This window comes from Leptopilina heterotoma, unplaced genomic scaffold, assembly GCF_015476425.1.
Source record: "Leptopilina heterotoma isolate Lh14 unplaced genomic scaffold, ASM1547642v1 Lhet_198, whole genome shotgun sequence".
NCBI lineage: Eukaryota > Metazoa > Arthropoda > Insecta > Hymenoptera > Figitidae > Leptopilina > Leptopilina heterotoma.
This window is the reverse complement of record NW_025110914.1, coordinates 75,473-93,823: the sequence shown is the minus strand read 5'-3', so window position 1 is coordinate 93,823 and position 18,351 is coordinate 75,473. Positions and strand designations below refer to the sequence as shown.

Below are 18,351 nucleotides of genomic sequence, written 5' to 3'. Positions count from 1 at the left end.
TATTATTTAAAACTCATAAAAGAAAAAACGAACGAAAAAATTTACGTCGTTCTCAGATCGCACAGAAAAAAGGAATGATTGTTTACCATACATCTCCTTGGCAACCGCAAACGTGGAAGGTGAAGTTTGAATTTTATTTATTCTTTAAAATTCTGTGATCAGATCTAACAGAAAGATGGGACTACGTATTATTCTAGGAGAACGAGACGACGTAATATAATTTGAAGCATTTTAGGCGTATTTTAATAAATTTAAAAATTCTTTATTTTTATAAATATTTTTATTGCAGTTAAATGGAATTGTCGACTTTTTACAGATTTAACAAACAATGACAATTGTTATGTTAAAATATACGCGACACTATTCTTTCTTCTATGAATATCCAAGTCTATTTTGTATCATTTTCAAGGCTAGCCCTAATGTCCAACTTAATTGGTGATCAGAGATTGAGACATGAATCTGAAATTATAAAATTTACATTTGATTATAAATTCTATGTTAATTGATTATTTATTACTTTATTTACAGTTAATTTTTGTCGTAATTTTTTTTAAAAATGAAAAAATAAAACATGTATACGATTTTTAATCAGCATTTTAAAGAAACCTATGAAACTTACGTTAAGTTTGGTTTCCGGCTTGAGACCAAATCCAGTTGTCAACAAGGAGTACATATAAATTAAATCCAAGCATCTGTATGGATAATCCTTAGTCATGTTTTTACAAATATTTAAAGCTGCTTCACGAATATTTGCAACCGTGATTATTCCACCATTTCCTGGGTCTATTAATCCTATCTGCAAAATCATTCTTTTATGTTCTTACAATAATAGGATGCCTAATTGTAAGTATAAAAAAATCAAGTGATTACAATAAATAAATTATTAAAATAAAATAATCTTACGTCAAAGGTTCTGTAATAAAAGTACGAAAAAGCATAAATGTCTTGTTTATTCAATCCCGCTGGTTTATTTTCAATTTTACTCGTGAATTTCTCAACTAAATTTAAGCAATCTTGAAAATTGATAATTGAACCTTTGTTCTCTTCGTTTTTGGTAGTATTTTGGTTAATTTCCGAAGAATTTTCTCTTGGCCCCATTATTTGATATTCTTTGTCATCAAACGTCCACGTCGTGTTAGTTGATGGGGAAATGCATTTCGAATGTACCTCGATAACTCCATATTCATTTGTTATGGCAAGTGGTGGTATCAAAATTGCCTTTCTCGCAGCCATAAGTCCGTAACCTAAATAACTTTGAGTGAAAATAGTCATATTTTGATTAAATGCTTGCAGATTAGTAATAACGGAGTGATTTAAGTCATTCCTATCTTCCTCGTCAAGACGATAGGTCACTTGTGTTGATCCTCCGCCAAGATCAATTGCCGCAACTGTACTTTGCGTACTGTTTTTTTTAAATCGGCCCAGAAGAAAATTAACAGTGAACCATGAGAAAATACCTTCGTCAGAGCCTTCCATTAGTGAAACGGATTCATCGTTCAATTGAAAACCAGAAGAATTAAGAAACTCTCTGGTCACCTCTAAAATATGTTCTGCCTTGTCTCTGGGAAGAGATCGAAGACCTGCCGTTGCTTTCAAATAAATTGGAGTGTCTATCCATTCAGATTGTGGAATAGTGGGTTTTGTTTTATTAAGAAGTATTTCTAGAATTTTCATCCCCTCATCTGGATTATTAGCGAATGAACTCAAACCTGGTCTTTTGTGATTATACGCTTCCTTGTCCAAAATTAAACTACCATCTTCACTCGAAGTATGAAAGTGAAAAGCAAAAAATCGTGTTCCAGTGGATCCGGCGTCAACAATTACGACATAAAAGGGTTTCTCTGAATCCTTCGATAATCCTGCGCTGCCAATGGCCTCACTGCCGAGATCAGGAGAATCTAAACCATTTGCTTTAGCCACGTAACCAAATAAAATTCCCAGCAATATAAACGTGAAATATCGTCTCATAATAGTTTTTGACATTTTTCTCTGGATTAATGATGAATTAAAATTCGGCATATTGTCATAATCGTCTAATTCCAACTGTAAACATTTATAAAAAAAATTTATATTTGTGTCCCATGGACGAAAACATACTAAATCTACTTCTATTTGAGTATCACTGGGTATTATTAGGTTTTTGAACTCTCTGATTCGGAATATGTCAGATTTGAAAAATTCAAAATGACGGACTCAATCTGGATACAAAAATTAAAAAATTTTTTTTAATTCTACAATATAATGTTAAATATTTGATTAAATATACATAATATGCTATCAATAATATAGATCCTTATGAGTAAAATGAGACATTAAAATTTTGTTTAATGATTCATAAGTTATTGACTTTTAATACACAAAAAAGTTTCTTAATTAACAATTAGATTATTGCAAAGCTATTAATCCGATGGAGTCGGAATTTTGTATACTTACTAAGGATTTCAAGAGCATTTCTACCTCTCATTTTTTTTAGCTCTTTTCAAAGCTTTTCAACTTTTAATACTAACTTTTTAGTACAAAATTTTATTGGAAGCAACAATCCTCAAAAAACACGAATTTTGTTTTTGTCGTCTTAAAAGTTTTATAACAAATATGCGCTTGGTCTAAGTTGGTGCAAACTGTTCGGTATTATTTTTAGACCACTTTAATTTATCAAATGGCGCTATTTCCATTTGGATAGGATTTATGTCACCTACTTTCGGCAGGGCAACAATGTAACTGTCTGTTACATATAATTATACACACAAGCAGATTTGTGGCTAAATAAACATACAGATTTGTCTATAAATTGTTACTCGAGGATTTCAGGATCGCTGATTACGAATATAATCAAAATTAAAAATGGCGGTTCCAATATGGCGGATAATTTCAAGATTGATGCGATTTGATCGAAATTCATTTCTCGAGGGTTTTTTGGAGGTCACTGAATTCAAATTTGTTGTCTGTTTTTTAAAATTCAAAATGGTGGATCCAATATGTCGACCAAATTTTTTTAATTTTACGGGATTTACATCAGATTTGTAATCATGGACTCCGAAAACCTTATATATGATGAAATCACATTTTTTTGGAAACTTTTTTTTTTGACCGTTTTAGGCTCACAAGCGATTTATAAGTGGACTATGAAAGTTATAAAAAATTAACATTAATAATATTTATTAAAATATAAATTAATTACAAATTTATAGAAACTTATAAACCTATTTTTAAAAATAGGTGTAATAGGTACAAAATTACAAATAAAGGAAAAGATGTCAGTCTGTGATCCCTGGAATAATTATTTTTCGCCATAGACATGTCTTTTGGTGTCTTTTTGGCACCTATTTTGGTCAAATAAAGTAGCATTTTTTCAAGCAGTTCACTGAGAGTAAAATTAATATTGAGATTGAAATTGAGAGATTGAAACTAGAATTAAAGGATTGAATGATTGAAAGATTGCATGATTGAAAGATTGAATGATTAAAAGATTGAATAATTGACAGATTGAGATTGAAAGATTGGAAAATTAAAAGATTAAATGATTGAAAGATTGAATAATTGAAAGATTGAATGATTGAAATTGAGATATTGAGATTGGGATTGAATGAATTAAAGATTGAATAATTGAAAGATTGAAAGATTGAATGATTGAAATTGAGATTGGGATTAAATGAATGAAAGATTGAATAATTGAAAGATTAAAAGATTTAATTATTTGAAAGATTGCATGATTAAAAGATTGAATGATTTAAAGATTGAATAATTGACAGATTGAGATTGAAAGATTGAAAAATTGAAAGATTGAATGATTGACGTTGAGATTGAGATTGGGATTGAATGTTTGAAAGATTGAATAATTGAAAGATTGAGTTTGAAAGATTTAATTATTTGAAAGATTGAATGATTTAAAGATTGAATAATTGACAGATTGAGATTGAATAATTGAAAGATTGAATGATTGAAAGATTGACGTTGAGATTGAGAGATTAAGATTGGGATTGAATGTTTGAATAATTGAAAGATTAAGTTTGAAAGATTAAGTTTGAAAGATTGCATGATTGAATGATTTAAAGATTGAATAATTGAAAGATTGGATTATTGAAAAATTGAAAAATTAAAAGATTGAATGATTGAAAGATTGAATAATTGAAACATTGAATGATTGAAAGATTGGATTATTGAAAAATTGAAATATTGAATAATGGAAAGATTGAAAGATTGGATTATTGAAAGATTGAATAATTGAAAGATTGAATGATTGAAAGATTGAGATTGAGATTGGAAGATTGAATGATTGAGAGATTGAAAGATTAAAAGATTGAGATTGAAACATTGAAAGATTGAATAATTGAAAGATTGAGATGTAGATTGATATTTAGAGATTGGAAGATTGAATGATTGAAAGATTGCGATTGAGAGATTGAAAGATTGATATTGAGTGATTGAGATTGAAATTGAATTTCAAAAGGTGTAACGAAGTAAATCGTTACTTATATTTTAATTCTACTATCGTTTGCAACGTGCTATAGTGAGCGAGTTCTGTCTTCGTTTTGCTATAGCTCTGTCGCCTTTTTTCTAATTTGGCTATAGTGCGATCATTCAGCGACTTGTTTCTGTTTCACGACCGCCAGCGTATTGTTAATGCGCATGATTGTAGTGACGTTTAGTTGTCACATGGTTTTAGCGACCCTTTCCCTCTTTTAGATTTAGGCTCGAAAATTGAAGAAGGATGGACTCATGGAAAATTCGTTGGTTTGATAAAGGAAGAGTTTTCACGAAAATTCGACGGTGATTTACTTCAGATGCAAGGATTCATTAATCAGTCGTTGACGAATATCTGATCACCTCGGTTTGGTTTTGAAACGGTTCCGGCGTTATTGTTTAAAATTAATTAATTTAATTTTATTTCTAAGTTTTCTTTTTGTTATTTTAAAGACTATTTTATTATAGTAATTTATTAAGTTTGCGTTATTAAGAATAAATATTTTTTTAAAAAGGTTTTTTTCTTTGGTTGTTTATTTAAAATCAATTGTGGAATTTGTCCGTTGGATTTGGAGAGGCGTTATTCCGTTGGAGTTTTCATCAAAGGTTTGATTTTAATTTTGAGACCACTGGAGATCGTTGCATCGCGATTTATTCTCAGTTAATTCCCCTTTAATGAGATTAATTGTTTTTTTTTTGGAGTTTATCGAAATATTGAAGTTGTAATTTAAGCGTTTCGGGTAACGATGCATTTATTTGGAATTTTTTTCTAGTTGATTAAATTTAAAGTATAAAACACCCGTTACAAATTGGCGCCCAACGTGGGGCCAAGCTGAGATCTCCAGTTTTTCTTTGTTTTTTATTCTTTTTGACCATGAGAAATTACTTTTAATTTGATTTTTTTTTTTTTTTTTTTTTTTTTATTTATTGTGAGACTTGTATTTTGAGACCGCTAGTGTTAATTTTATTGGAGACCTTAAGTTGACCGTTGAGACCATTAAGGGCCTTGTTTAACCAAGTGCGTTTATAAATCGAGCGACTTTTGTAATTTCAGTTGCCGTTTAACGGTTTTTAGGGACGCGGGGACGCGTAAATGTTAGGTGGGTAGAGAGTTTACTTTGCGCGGAGTAAGGGGAAAAAGCCGGTAGCGTCGAACACGTGCATTGAGTTCGCGCGCTTTCGTAAACAATTACAAACTAGTGTGTCATTGAAGTGTCGAAAGTTTATCAGTTGAATGTTTTATTCTCTAAATTTAGTTTCGTAAAGTCGAAAATTTTATTTTCGTGATTTAGTCAATGTTTAGGGAATTATTAGATCTTCGAAAAGAAATAAGAGATATTTCTTACGTAACAATGGAACCGTATCGGAGAAGAATGTTAGACCTCCTCAACCACGAATCGTTTCAGCCTATTTGGCGACAAATAGAATCGTTGACCGCGGAGGAAATAATTTTAGAATTGGAACAGCATAATGTGAGCATTAAGGGTTCATTTGCAGTGATTAAAGAACGTTTGTTGCGGTTGCGAGGACGTATTTTGTTTGGAGAAATGTTTCCAATTCCTTGGAATAATGTTTTTGATGCTGGGGATTCGAAACACATATTTTTAATTGAAGCGTTTACTGACCCCGATCATGCTGAGGCCGAGGGTGGGATATTAGACGTTGGTCATGTTGACGAGAGGGCTAATTCAGAGACCGATGTTACTGTGATTGAGATTCCTAATTCTGATTTATTGGGAAACGAAACAACTGGGACGAATATTTCTAATTCGCTTCCAGTAGGGCAGGTTACTTCTGCTCCTACTTTAGTGACTGATTCTGTACCAGTAACTACTTTGGCTGGCGGTTTAGCGACTTTTTGTTCTACGAGTACCTCTTGGTCTACTTCTGGTATGGGTATTCCGACCCCGGTTTGTGTGCCTAGTTCTTGGGGACTTAGCCCGGGCGCAGCCCGGATGTCTTTCACTCCATTACCCACGGTCAGTAGTAATGCCGAAAATGTTTCTCATAGGCCAGAGACTGGTAGTGTTAGTTTGCCTCCATTTTTGCTTCCGGGTCAAAACTTGGCCATGAGTGACCATTTTAATCCGACTGTTGAAAGTTGTGCATCGGTGTCTAAAGGAGCAATACGCAAAGTCCCGAGCGTTCCCACTGTCGTCCGGACGGATGCCAGTTTGGGGCCCGGCCAGCGCCGAGTGGTTTTTGTTCGTTCTCCTACAGAGTTGTCTTCGAATGCTACGCAGCCTTCGGAGTTTGTTAGTGGTGAATATGAGGGAAATCAGGGCCAGAAATTACGTAGCCAATTTGAGAGTAAATTTGCGCGTAAGTTGTCCCACCATTCCTATTCTGGGCCTTATCAGAAACCGTCATCGAAATTGGATTCACGTATTAATGCAGAAGATCAAATGACCTTTAGTACTGGACAGTCATTGTCTGGTGAAGAGTCTGATTTTGAATCGAATTTGTCTCAGGATAGAATTTTTCAAGGTGTGGATTCAAGTTTGGGTTGTAAGTTAGTCAAACTTTTAAAGGACTGGGATATTCGTTTTTCCGCGTCGGAGAAAGACAGCCCTGAAGAATTCTTAAATCGTATTATTGATTGTAAAGATTCCAGTAATATTAGCGACCACGATATTTTACAAGTTTTGCCTAGTGCATTGCGAGGTTCGGCTAGTCATTGGTTTCGTTTGGTTAAGTCGGAAATTCGTACTTGGGACCAATTTCAAAAATATTTTAGACGTGAATTTTTAGAGACCGTGGATGATGAGGATGTTTATGACGAGTTAAAGGCTCGTACTCAGGCTAAGGGGGAAAAGATTTCAGAATATTTATTGAGTTTGCGTTCCATAGCGCAACATTTTCGGAATCGTATGACTGATTATGAAATGCTGCGTGTAGTGTATCGGGGTTTAACTCCTGAGAATAGAAAATATGTTTCGTCTTTTAGAGTCAATAGCGTGGAAGAGTTAGAAAAGATTTTGAGAAGATACGAAAAAATTAAAGAAATTGACAGGCGTTATACCCCGCCCCCACCAAAGGATAAAATGTTATTTCCTTTGGCAGCTCCTAGAATGTTTAATAAAATTTCTAAATTAGATGCGTTATTGGAGAGTTCCGCGTCTGACACTGAGGAAGAGAAGACGAGAGGAAAAAGTAAGAAATCGAGTGGAAAAAATAAAAGTAAAAAGTCTTTAACAAAGCTTAGTGAGACAAAGCAAGAGTTGAGTGCTGTTTCGACGCCAACGGGGCCGTCTCTTCCACAGCAACCGGTTGTGCAGCAGCGCCCTGTTCAAGCTCCGGTTCCTGTGACTCCGAGACCCCCCGCGCAGGCACTTTTGTTTCCTGCGACTCCGAGACCCCCCGCGCAGGCACCATTGTTTCCTTTTCGGACACCTTTCTTCCCACCACAGAGGCAGAATTCTGTCGTTCGTCCCCCCTTTGCGAATCAGCCCTCATTTCAGCGACCTTTCGTGGGCACGTGCAATATTTGTAATGTTGTAGGACATAGGGCAAGAGAGTGTCCTTCGAATTTATGTTATGGTTGTAATGGTACTGGTCACTTTATAGCTAATTGTCCTAACAAAATTGTTACAAATGTGGTAGCTTGCCAAGTTTGTGGGGCGAAGGATACAGTATTTGCACAATGTGAGAATTGTGCACCGGTGAGAGCATTGTTGGGAAACGCGCAAGGGGGGGAGAAGAATTGTTTTCCCCCCCAGCAGTAGAAATTTTACCTAGCTTAGTCGAACTCAGTAGTAATAGTTTCTTACAGGTTCAACGTATGGTTTATGCTTGTAGTGACGAGAGCCCTTTGAATTTGGAACAGCGACCGGGTGGGGCAAATGTAGAGGAGAGTATTGAAAATTGTGTGGTATCAGAGAAAGAGTTATGTAGGTTGCCCACTATCTTAGTTAGTAGCGAGACGGTGCCGTTAAACGGGAGAAGTAGGGAGAGAGAGGTACATGGCACACCAGCGACCGCGGAGAATAGGGAGACCGAGGTACGTGAGGTGCAAGATACTACGGAGAGTAGTGTGAGAGAGGTGTGTGAGGTGCAAAATACTACGGAGAGTAGTGTGAGAGAGGTACGCGAGACACAAGCGATCGTTGAGAGTAGGGGAAGAGAGGTACGCGAGATACCAGTGACCGTCGAGGGTGGGGAGAGAGAGGTGTGTGAGAGTTGGGTGACTGGGACGGGAGGGGCAATAGACTTGTCGTGTTCCCAGCCGGTCGAGCAAACGAGGAGAGGAGAGAGAGTGTTGAGCCGAGAGACTTGTATCATTGGTACGAGTGTTGGGAATTTTTCCTTGGTTAATGAATCGTCGAATCCAGTGGATATTGAATTAGGTATTTCGAGTCCGCCACAGAGTTTTGTTGAGACCAATGCAATTCCCCCTTTTTCTCGGCATGTGGTAGTTGAATCTAGGGAGGGGGAAGATGCATTTAATGCATGTGATGAAATTTTTCCGGATGAAAATATTGATGGTGCTTCTGAGGAAAATCGATATTTTCTTAAATTATTTATTGCAGACCGACCGTATTTAGCCCTTTTCGACCCAGGAGCGACCATTTCTTCGGTAGGACCTCGTTTAGCAAAACATTTTAGAGAACGTTTGGAGGCGGTTGATTCAATAATTTCTAGTGCAATAGGGGGTGAAACTCGTTCGTTGGGGAAGTTAAGATTGTGGTTTACTATTGATGGGATATCTCAATCGTTTGAGTTAAGAGCTATAAATTCCCTTAGTCAAGATTTAATTTTGGGGATGGATTTTTGTCGTGACATGGACATGGATGTCCAGCTTGGGAAGGGTTTGTGGCGTGTTAATGGCCATGAATGGCATGAATTTGCTAATGGCCCTGGCCTTTGTCATGAGGGTCAAGTTTTCGCAGAATGTGCAGGCATTTGTGAATTGACCAGTTGTCAGCGACGTGAAGTACAAAATTTGGTGAATGAATTAATTCTTCCCCAAGGTCAAGAACATGGAGTTACTAATTTGACCGAACATAATATTATTTTGACCGATCCCACCCCCATTAAACACAGATTTAGGCGAATGTCACCAATGATGTTACACTGGCTTATTCAAGAAATTAAAAAGTTGTTAGAGCAGGGTATTATAGAAAGAGCGTCTAGCGAGTGGAGTACAGCTCCAGTTATTGTTAAGAAAGGGGATGGTTCTTTGAGACTTTGTTTTGATTTTAGGGACCTTAATTTTGTGACCATAAAAGATGCTTATCCAATACCGAGTATAGATGGCATCTTAGATAAATTGAGAAAGGCACGTTATATTTCGAAAATAGACCTTAAAATGGCCTATCACCAGGTACCTATGGCGGAGTCGAGTAAGCATTATACAGCATTTTCTGTCCCAGGTCTTGGACTTTTTCAATTTAAACGAATGCCATTTGGTCTTACAAATGCCCCGATGACTTTTCAGCGTTTGATCGATGCGCTTTTTGGTCCGGAGTTTGAGCCTATAGTTTTTGGTTATCTTGACGATATAATTATTGTCACGGATGATTTTCAAGAACACTTACAATGGTTACGAACTGTTCTTTTGAGGTTAGCTTTGGCAGGATTGGTAGTAAACCCCGATAAGTGTGAGTTTGGATGTTCTCGAGTTACTTATTTAGGCTATTTGTTGGATAGCCAGGGTTTGCGACCGGATCCAGACAAGATTGCCCCAGTACTTAATTACCCCGCTCCTTTGAATATCAAGCAATTGAGAAGGTTCCTTGGTATGGTGGGATGGTATTCACGTTTCATACCTAATGATAGTGAAATTAAGGTTCCATTGTTAAGATTATTGTCTAAGGGACGAGATTGGGAGTGGGGGGAAGAACAGGAAAATGCTTTTCAGGAATTGAAAGTTAAGTTAAGTTCAGCGCCCGTGTTAGCCCGACCAGATTTTTCGAAACCATTTACTATTCAATGCGATGCTAGTGATTATGCATTGGGTGCGGTTTTGACCCAAGAAGCGGAGGATGGCGAACATCCTATTGTTTTTATTAGTAAAGTTCTTTCTTCATCAGAAAAGAATTATAGCGTAACGGAAAAAGAATGTTTAGCGCTAATTTGGTCCATAAAGAAATTTCGTCCTTATGTGGAGGGTTATCAATTTAAGGTTATTACTGATCACAGTGCTTTAAAGTGGCTCAGAAACCTTAAAGAACCTTCAGGGCGTTTGGCCAGATGGGCGTTGGAATTACAGCAATGGAATTTCGAAATTATTCACCGTCGTGGCGTTAATCATGTAGTACCAGACGCTTTGTCACGAATGTTTGAAAAAGAGGGGGAAATTTCCTCATTTGAATCGATTAGCGACCCTTGGTATATTAAGAGACGTGCATTAATTGAAAAATTCCCTCAGCGTTTTGTAAGTTGGCAAATAATAGACGGTCGTATTTATAGACAGAAAGAAGATCCTTTGCTTGGGGCGTTTTCTGACTCAAGTGAAAGTTGGAAATTAGTGGTTCCGCTTGAACATAGAGACCGGGTAATTCGTGAAGCGCACGCGGGTTTGTCTATGGGCCATTTGGGCGTGGACAAAACTTATCACCGCATTGCGTTGGAATATTATTGGCCCGGTATGTGGTATGACATTCAACAGTTTGTCAAGGCGTGTGTCGATTGTCAACGTTTTAAAATGTCTCAGGAAGGGCCAGTGGGTTTAATGGGCCAACGGATTGTGGAAAATCCTTGGACGGTGGTTGCGGTGGATTGTATGGAGTTTCCACCCAGTAAATCGCGTTGTAAACATTTAGTGGTTTTTCAAGACCTTTTTACTAGATGGATTGAAGTCAAACCTTTGAGGGCGGCTGACGGAAAATCAATTGCAAAAGCATTCGAAGAATTAGTTATTTTTCGTTGGGGTACGCCTCGTTATTTATTGACTGACAATGGTAAAGAATTTGATAATCGTGTTTTAAAAACTACTTTAGAAGAATATGGAGTACAACACTTGACCACCCCCCCCTATCACCCCCAAGCTAACCCTGTTGAGCGTAGTAATAGAACATTGAAGACCATGATAGCGACCTTTGTGGGACAAGATCATAGAGACTGGGACAAGCACGTACATGAGTTTCGTAATGCGGTTAACACTGCAGTCCAAGCGACGACTAAGGTGTCACCGGCATTTTTAAATTTCGGACGACAACCATTACCTGTTAAAAGCTTGCGAAGAGAGTTGGAAGGTAATCAAGAGGTCATGCGAATTATGCCGGAAATTTGGATAGAAAGAATGAAGAGACTTGATGCGTTGAGAGACCTAGTTTCGCGTTTTATAGACCAGCAAAGAGAAAAACAGAGCCTTTATTACAATCGTAATAAAAGAGTTGCTTCTTTTAATGTGGGTGATTTGGTGTGGTGGCGTGCTCATAAACTTTCTAACGCGGGTCGTAAATTTTCAGCAAAATTGGCCCCTAAATATGAGGGACCATTTGAAATTTCGCGTTGTGTTTCTGATAATGTTTTTGAATTGATAACGGACAATAATCGCCGTATTAATAAGGTGCATATATCCGACCTTAAAAGATTTGTGCCCCCTTGTGGTCAAAAACATTAAGTTTTTTTTATTTTGTTTTTGTTGTTTATTTTAGTTATTTTCAGTTCTCAATGCCCAAGGTGTCTAAGACTGCGGAATCAGAGTCCAAGCCTCGTATCCGTAGTGTGGTGGTGTTAAAGGATTCCAGTTGTATGATGAGACGCAGTGGTATAGGACGTGGTAGAGGCAGACTTGTGAGGGAACAGGTGAACGCTATGAGGGAGTTGGCTGACAATCCGTTCAGAGTCATCGAGCCCATTGATAATGCGGAGTTTGATGCGTTGTTCGATAGAGTTATGCGAACGGGAGAGCGTACTGACCGGAGTGAGCAACATGGAAGTAATGATTCAGCTATGGCGTCTACATCAGGGTTTGTTGAATCTTTGTCGGTCAGACCTGAACCATTGGGTGAGGAACAGCCTTTCATTCCATCTGAAAGTCAGGAGGAATTTGAAAGTTGGTTGGCAGTACGTGAATTGGAAGATACGCTTGGGGAACCAGTTGGTTTAAATAGTCCGGTTATGCCGCCCCCCAGGCCTATTTTTAGGGAGAATCGTCGTCGGATACGAGATTGGGACTATGTTAGTTCTCAGACTAGTAACGATCTTACCCCAATGGTTAATTCATCATTGCCCCGCAATGCACCTCCTCCGGAGTCGGTATTGTTGAGTTTACAGACTGATTCTGTTCTTTCTCAACCTTCAGCCCCCCCTTTGGTCAGCGACCCCCCAACCTCTATCAGCGACTCCCCAATCCCTATCAGCGACCCCCCGATTACTATAGGTGATTCTCCGTCCTTGATCAGCGACGCCCTTTCCTTGTCTGGTGACCACTCATCTTTCTCCCAAGATTTTTCTTTGGACCATGGCGACCTTTTTCCCTCCTTGAATTCATTATCTGTAACAACACGACCTTCTCCTTTGTTACCAAACATGGCAGTATCACCGTTACCGGTGCGTTTAACTGGCCGTATGTTCGGTGGTTTGGATCCTATTCCTACGGATCCATCTTTGGATCCTCCCCCAGGAGCTTGCTTTAATTGTTGGCAGCGAGGGCATAGGTTGAAGGATTGTCGTCGTCCACTGTGTATGTTTTGTAACAACTGTGGACGTTTAGGAACAACCCTGCTCAACTGCCCTCGTTGTTCGAGGATCCATAGGGGAGATATGGTCCACCGTTTTGGTGAGGTTGGTTATGCTCGTTTTCGTGAGCAGCGTGCCCGTCGTCTTGACAGTGTACATCAAGTTGTTGCTGCAAGTTCGTTGTCGTCGACTCTTTCACTCTCAAGCAGTTCTGGCCCATTGCCTGACACCGGTAATGAGACTTTGGAGGTTGGTTCATTAATTGAACAAATTACGAGATTGGAAAAATTTATTTCTGATCTTCCGCTTGAAATGGCTAGGGAGATTAAGATGCAGTTTTGGCGCGATAGAAGAAATGTATGAATTTAATAAATTTTTGTTTAAATTTAATTTTCTTTTCTTTTTCTTTTTGTTTGACCTGAGACCTATTATCGGCAATATTAATTAAATTAATATTGGCCTAGGGAGGGGGTTTGTAACGAAGTAAATCGTTACTTATATTTTAATTCTACTATCGTTTGCAACGTGCTATAGTGAGCGAGTTCTGTCTTCGTTTTGCTATAGCTCTGTCGCCTTTTTTCTAATTTGGCTATAGTGCGATCATTCAGCGACTTGTTTCTGTTTCACGACCGCCAGCGTATTGTTAATGCGCATGATTGTAGTGACGTTTAGTTGTCACATGGTTTTAGCGACCCTTTCCCTCTTTTAGATTTAGGCTCGAAAATTGAAGAAGGATGGACTCATGGAAAATTCGTTGGTTTGATAAAGGAAGAGTTTTCACGAAAATTCGACGGTGATTTACTTCAGATGCAAGGATTCATTAATCAGTCGTTGACGAATATCTGATCACCTCGGTTTGGTTTTGAAACGGTTCCGGCGTTATTGTTTAAAATTAATTAATTTAATTTTATTTCTAAGTTTTCTTTTTGTTATTTTAAAGACTATTTTATTATAGTAATTTATTAAGTTTGCGTTATTAAGAATAAATATTTTTTTAAAAAGGTTTTTTTCTTTGGTTGTTTATTTAAAATCAATTGTGGAATTTGTCCGTTGGATTTGGAGAGGCGTTATTCCGTTGGAGTTTTCATCAAAGGTTTGATTTTAATTTTGAGACCACTGGAGATCGTTGCATCGCGATTTATTCTCAGTTAATTCCCCTTTAATGAGATTAATTGTTTTTTTTTTGGAGTTTATCGAAATATTGAAGTTGTAATTTAAGCGTTTCGGGTAACGATGCATTTATTTGGAATTTTTTTCTAGTTGATTAAATTTAAAGTATAAAACACCCGTCACAAAGGTTGTAAATTAAAATTTAAAAAAATTTAAATTCCTGTGTAAAAATAACTTTTTTCACGGATCCTAAAGCCAATTAATTGAATATTGTATATTAACAATAAACAATTAACTATTTATTTTATAGGAAATTATTGATGTTTGGAATAGGTGTATTCCACGTCAGTTCAACACAAAAAATTTTATTAGGTTTTGGGATTCGGTTGAAATTGGGTAGATTATATCCTCTGGTGGTAATAAATAAAATCCCCAAGCGATTTTAAAAAATTTCAAAAATTGGCGGACATATTGGATTTTTAATTTTTTTGTACCTTTTTTTTTAAAAATATATATCTCTGCTTGTTCTTAACGGATTTTAGTTTAGGACCTCTTAAATTGTTCGTATTGAAATATAAATTTATTTAAAAAATTAAAATTAAAAAAATTATTTAATTTTTTTGTTTAAAAAATTAATTTAATTTTTTGAAATCCATAGAAAAAATATGCTACCTTCAATTTTGATCATTTTTTTACCATTTGTAGCCATAAATGTGTTGAACTTGTCCTGAAATTTTCATCGTGGGACAGCCAGTAGTTTTTGAGAAAAAAAATAAAACGTAAATCCTCGCATAGCGCTGTAGCGCTCAGTTTTAATGCCGCACGATTGTAAATGGAATTTTAATGAAAGTACGAGTTTTTATTAACCCTAGAACTAAAATATGATTTTTTTATAGACTAACGAAAAACTGGGGTGGTTTGGTACCCCAGATTTGAAACAATTGTAAAAGGTTACCTTTTTTGTAATTTTTTTAATTTGTCAACAATGTGGCTAATTTGAAAAAATTAAACGGATTTTAAAAGGTAAATAAAGAAAAACTGTAAGACCTCGGAAACTCCCCCGTAAAAAATAGAAACCTCCTTTGCAATAAATGATTTTTATTCTATTTTAAAATCATTTAACATTTGTATATATTGTAAATAATATTTAAATTTTCAAGTTGCCTTAATCAAAATAAAATTGTCTCTATTTACCTTTGAAAATCCGTTTAATTTTTTCAAATTAACCACATTGTTGACAAATTAAAAAAATTACAAAAAAGGTAACCTTTTACAATTGTTTCAAATCTGGGGTACCAAACCACCCCAGTTTTTCGTTAGTCTATAAAAAAATCATATTTTAGTTCTAGGGTTAATCAAAACTCGTACTTTCATTAAAATTCCATTTACAATCGTGCGGCATTAAAACTGAGCGCTACAGCGCTATGCGAGGATTTACGTTTTATTTTTTTTCTCAAAAACTACTGGCTGTCCCACGATGAAAATTTCAGGACAAGTTCAACACATTTATGGCTACAAATGGTAAAAAAATGATCAAAATTGAAGGTAGCATATTTTTTCTATGGCTTTTCAAAAAATTAAATTAATTTTTTAAACAAAAAATTTAAATAATTTTTTTAATTTTAATTTTTTAAATAAAAGTATATTTCAATACGAACAATTTAAGAGGTCATAAACTAAAATCCGTTAAGAACAAGCACAGATATATATTTTTCAAAAAAAAAGTACAAAAAAATTAAAAATCCAATATGTCCGCCAATTTTTGAAATTTTTTAAAATCGCTTGGGGATTTTATTTATTACCACCAGAGGATATAATCTACCCAATTTCAACCGAATCCCAAAACCTAATAAAATTTTTTGTGTTGAACTGACGTGGAATACACCAATAACTTTACAATATTGAAAATATTCACAAATAAATATAAATAAAAATATAAAAATAAAATTTATAAATTTTAAGAGTGTATTAGAAAATTTTGTATTTTAATGGGTAAAGTTTTAAGAAATTTTTAATATAGGAAACAATTCAATATTTTTAATGGATTATCATTATTTATTTTATTATTTTAATTTTTATTATTTATATATTCAATATTTGAAGACCGTTTTTTTCTAATTGTAATGAATTATATATTAAGTAATTTTACCTTTTTTATTGCAGACATCCTTCTTGATATGTTTGCAATGTTATGTGGATCTAATAGAAAAATTGAAAAATTTTCACGAAATATATAGGAGTTCCTATATTTCCCCTTCTTCATACTTTCGTGACAACTCTTTTGTCACAAAATTTTTTTTGCCACGTCTTTATTAGTCATAACAAAATATTGAGGGAAAAAATGTGCGATATGACAATTTTTTATGTTTGCAATTATTTAAATAATATTTTGAAAAATAATGTATTTTTTAAGCAAAATTTATTGTAATTAACACAATTACCATTTTTAAATATAAAAGTATTTTTAAGGAATAAACTGAATAATGTAATCAAATAATGATTGTAAAAGAAAAATGAAAAAATTTTAATATATTAAAAAATTGTAATTATTGGAATCTATTATTGCTTAGAAAATTAATGTACAAAATTGGAGAGGTGTTCAAAAAATGAGGTTAAGTTTATTTACATCCAGAGAAATGTTTGTAAGTTCAAGAAATGTTTATTCATATAAAATAGGTTTATATTTTATAAATCAAATATAATATATAATTTACATTTTTATGTTAGTGACCGTTCAAAATTAATTTTTGAATAAATTATTTGAGGCTCTTCGGTCGATTTAACATATTTTTGTCTAAATTTTTTCTCTCTTGGAAAGAAAACCTATAATTTAAGTAAAATTTCGAAATAAAAATTGTAATTATAATAAGAATTTTTCGAATTATTTTATTAAAAAAAATTTTTGTTTAAAGATATTTTAAATTGCAAAAATTTGTGTTTGAAGAAACTCTTTATTACTAATTCATTACTAATAAAAAAGACTTCTCTTAATTTACTTTTCGTGAACAAAACATTAAAAATGTTTTTTTAAGTATAAAATTTATAATGATAAACTGGTTTGGTCGAGTTTGTCTATTAAAAAATATTTTTATTACTAAAAAATATTTCTATTTTCTAAACATAAGTTTACAAAATGCAGTTTCAGATATTGACACAAAAAAAACATACAAGAAAATTCCCACAAGAAGCATAAATATTTTTTTTTTTAATCGCACACTTTACGAAATTTTTTAAAAAGAATTTTATACAGAATAATAACAATTTAACTAGTTTTTTTTAAGAAAAACAAATTTCCACAAATTATTTTTCTATAAATACCTAAAAATTAAAGAGTTTTTAACTCTCTTATTTCACCATTATTTAATCTAATAATATTTTCAATTTCTAAATTTTAATAATTTTGCATTTTTTTATAACGACAAAAAACTATTTTTAAAAAAAGATTTGTCACTATAAATAATTATAAACTATAAACCCATGTAACTGCAGAATATAAATGCACAGCCAATACTCAATATTATGAGGACTATTACCACCCAAATGGGAATTGTATCTGAAAAGAAAAATATATTTAATTAACGATAATTATAAATAAATTAATTAAATATTAAGTTTTAATACTGCAGATAAATTTACTTTGCGAAATAATTAAATTAATTTTATTAATTTAAAAAAAACTTAAATTTTAATTTCATGCAAAATTTGAATATAAAAGACAAAAAGAAATTTGGTTTTTTGAAAAATTTGCATGCCTCCTTTTATACTGTTTTGAAATTTAAAGTATCGAATTTCTATTAAATGAAATTTTTCAAAGTAATTTCTATCAATAATTAAAGCTCAAATTGTTCAAAATTTGGTCAATTTTACATTTAAATTAAAATCAATTAAAAATTGCATTACTTTTATTTTGAATAATAAAAATTATGATTAAAAAAAGTAGGATCACTTGCAATTAAATTTATCAAGAAAATCATTTAAATATTCCATAAAATTGTATTTATAGTAATTTTTGAGAAGCATTCAATGGAAAATGGATTTTTGTTAAATATCTGATAGAAAAATTAACATTTTTTTTTGTCATTAAGGTGTCATTTTTTTCAGAGTTCAGGCCTTGGATCGACTTTAACGATAAAAAAAGTCGCTTTAGTCGAT

General features: G+C 34.1%; 3 protein-coding genes across 3 annotated transcripts in view; 1 reads left to right on the top strand and 2 right to left on the bottom strand.

The window, feature by feature from the left end:
- Nucleotides 1-261: 261 nt before the first annotated feature.
- LOC122501035 (ectonucleoside triphosphate diphosphohydrolase 5-like) lies at nucleotides 262-16,500 on the bottom strand. The gene is made up of 4 exons (XM_043610258.1): nucleotides 16,349-16,500; nucleotides 904-2,043; nucleotides 620-796; nucleotides 262-459 (listed from the first exon to the last, which is right to left on the bottom strand). Exons 1-4 carry the CDS (start codon nucleotides 16,460-16,462, stop codon nucleotides 373-375), a joined length of 1,518 nt encoding a protein of 505 aa, XP_043466193.1. The 5' UTR covers nucleotides 16,463-16,500; the 3' UTR covers nucleotides 262-372.
- Nucleotides 14,062-18,351, top strand: part of LOC122501037 (mitochondrial 2-oxodicarboxylate carrier-like) — a 21,435-nt gene continuing 17,145 nt past the window's right edge. Inside the window, exon 1 of the mRNA XM_043610261.1 lies at nucleotides 14,062-14,182. The gene's annotated coding sequence lies outside the window, so the exon portion shown is untranslated. The remainder of the gene's footprint in view (nucleotides 14,183-18,351) is intronic.
- LOC122501049 (prolactin regulatory element-binding protein-like) overlaps nucleotides 17,667-18,351 on the bottom strand; it is a 5,914-nt gene continuing 5,229 nt past the window's right edge. The window contains exon 3 of the mRNA XM_043610280.1: nucleotides 17,667-17,752. Within this exon, the coding sequence (XP_043466215.1) occupies nucleotides 17,667-17,752 (86 nt within the window). The remainder of the gene's footprint in view (nucleotides 17,753-18,351) is intronic.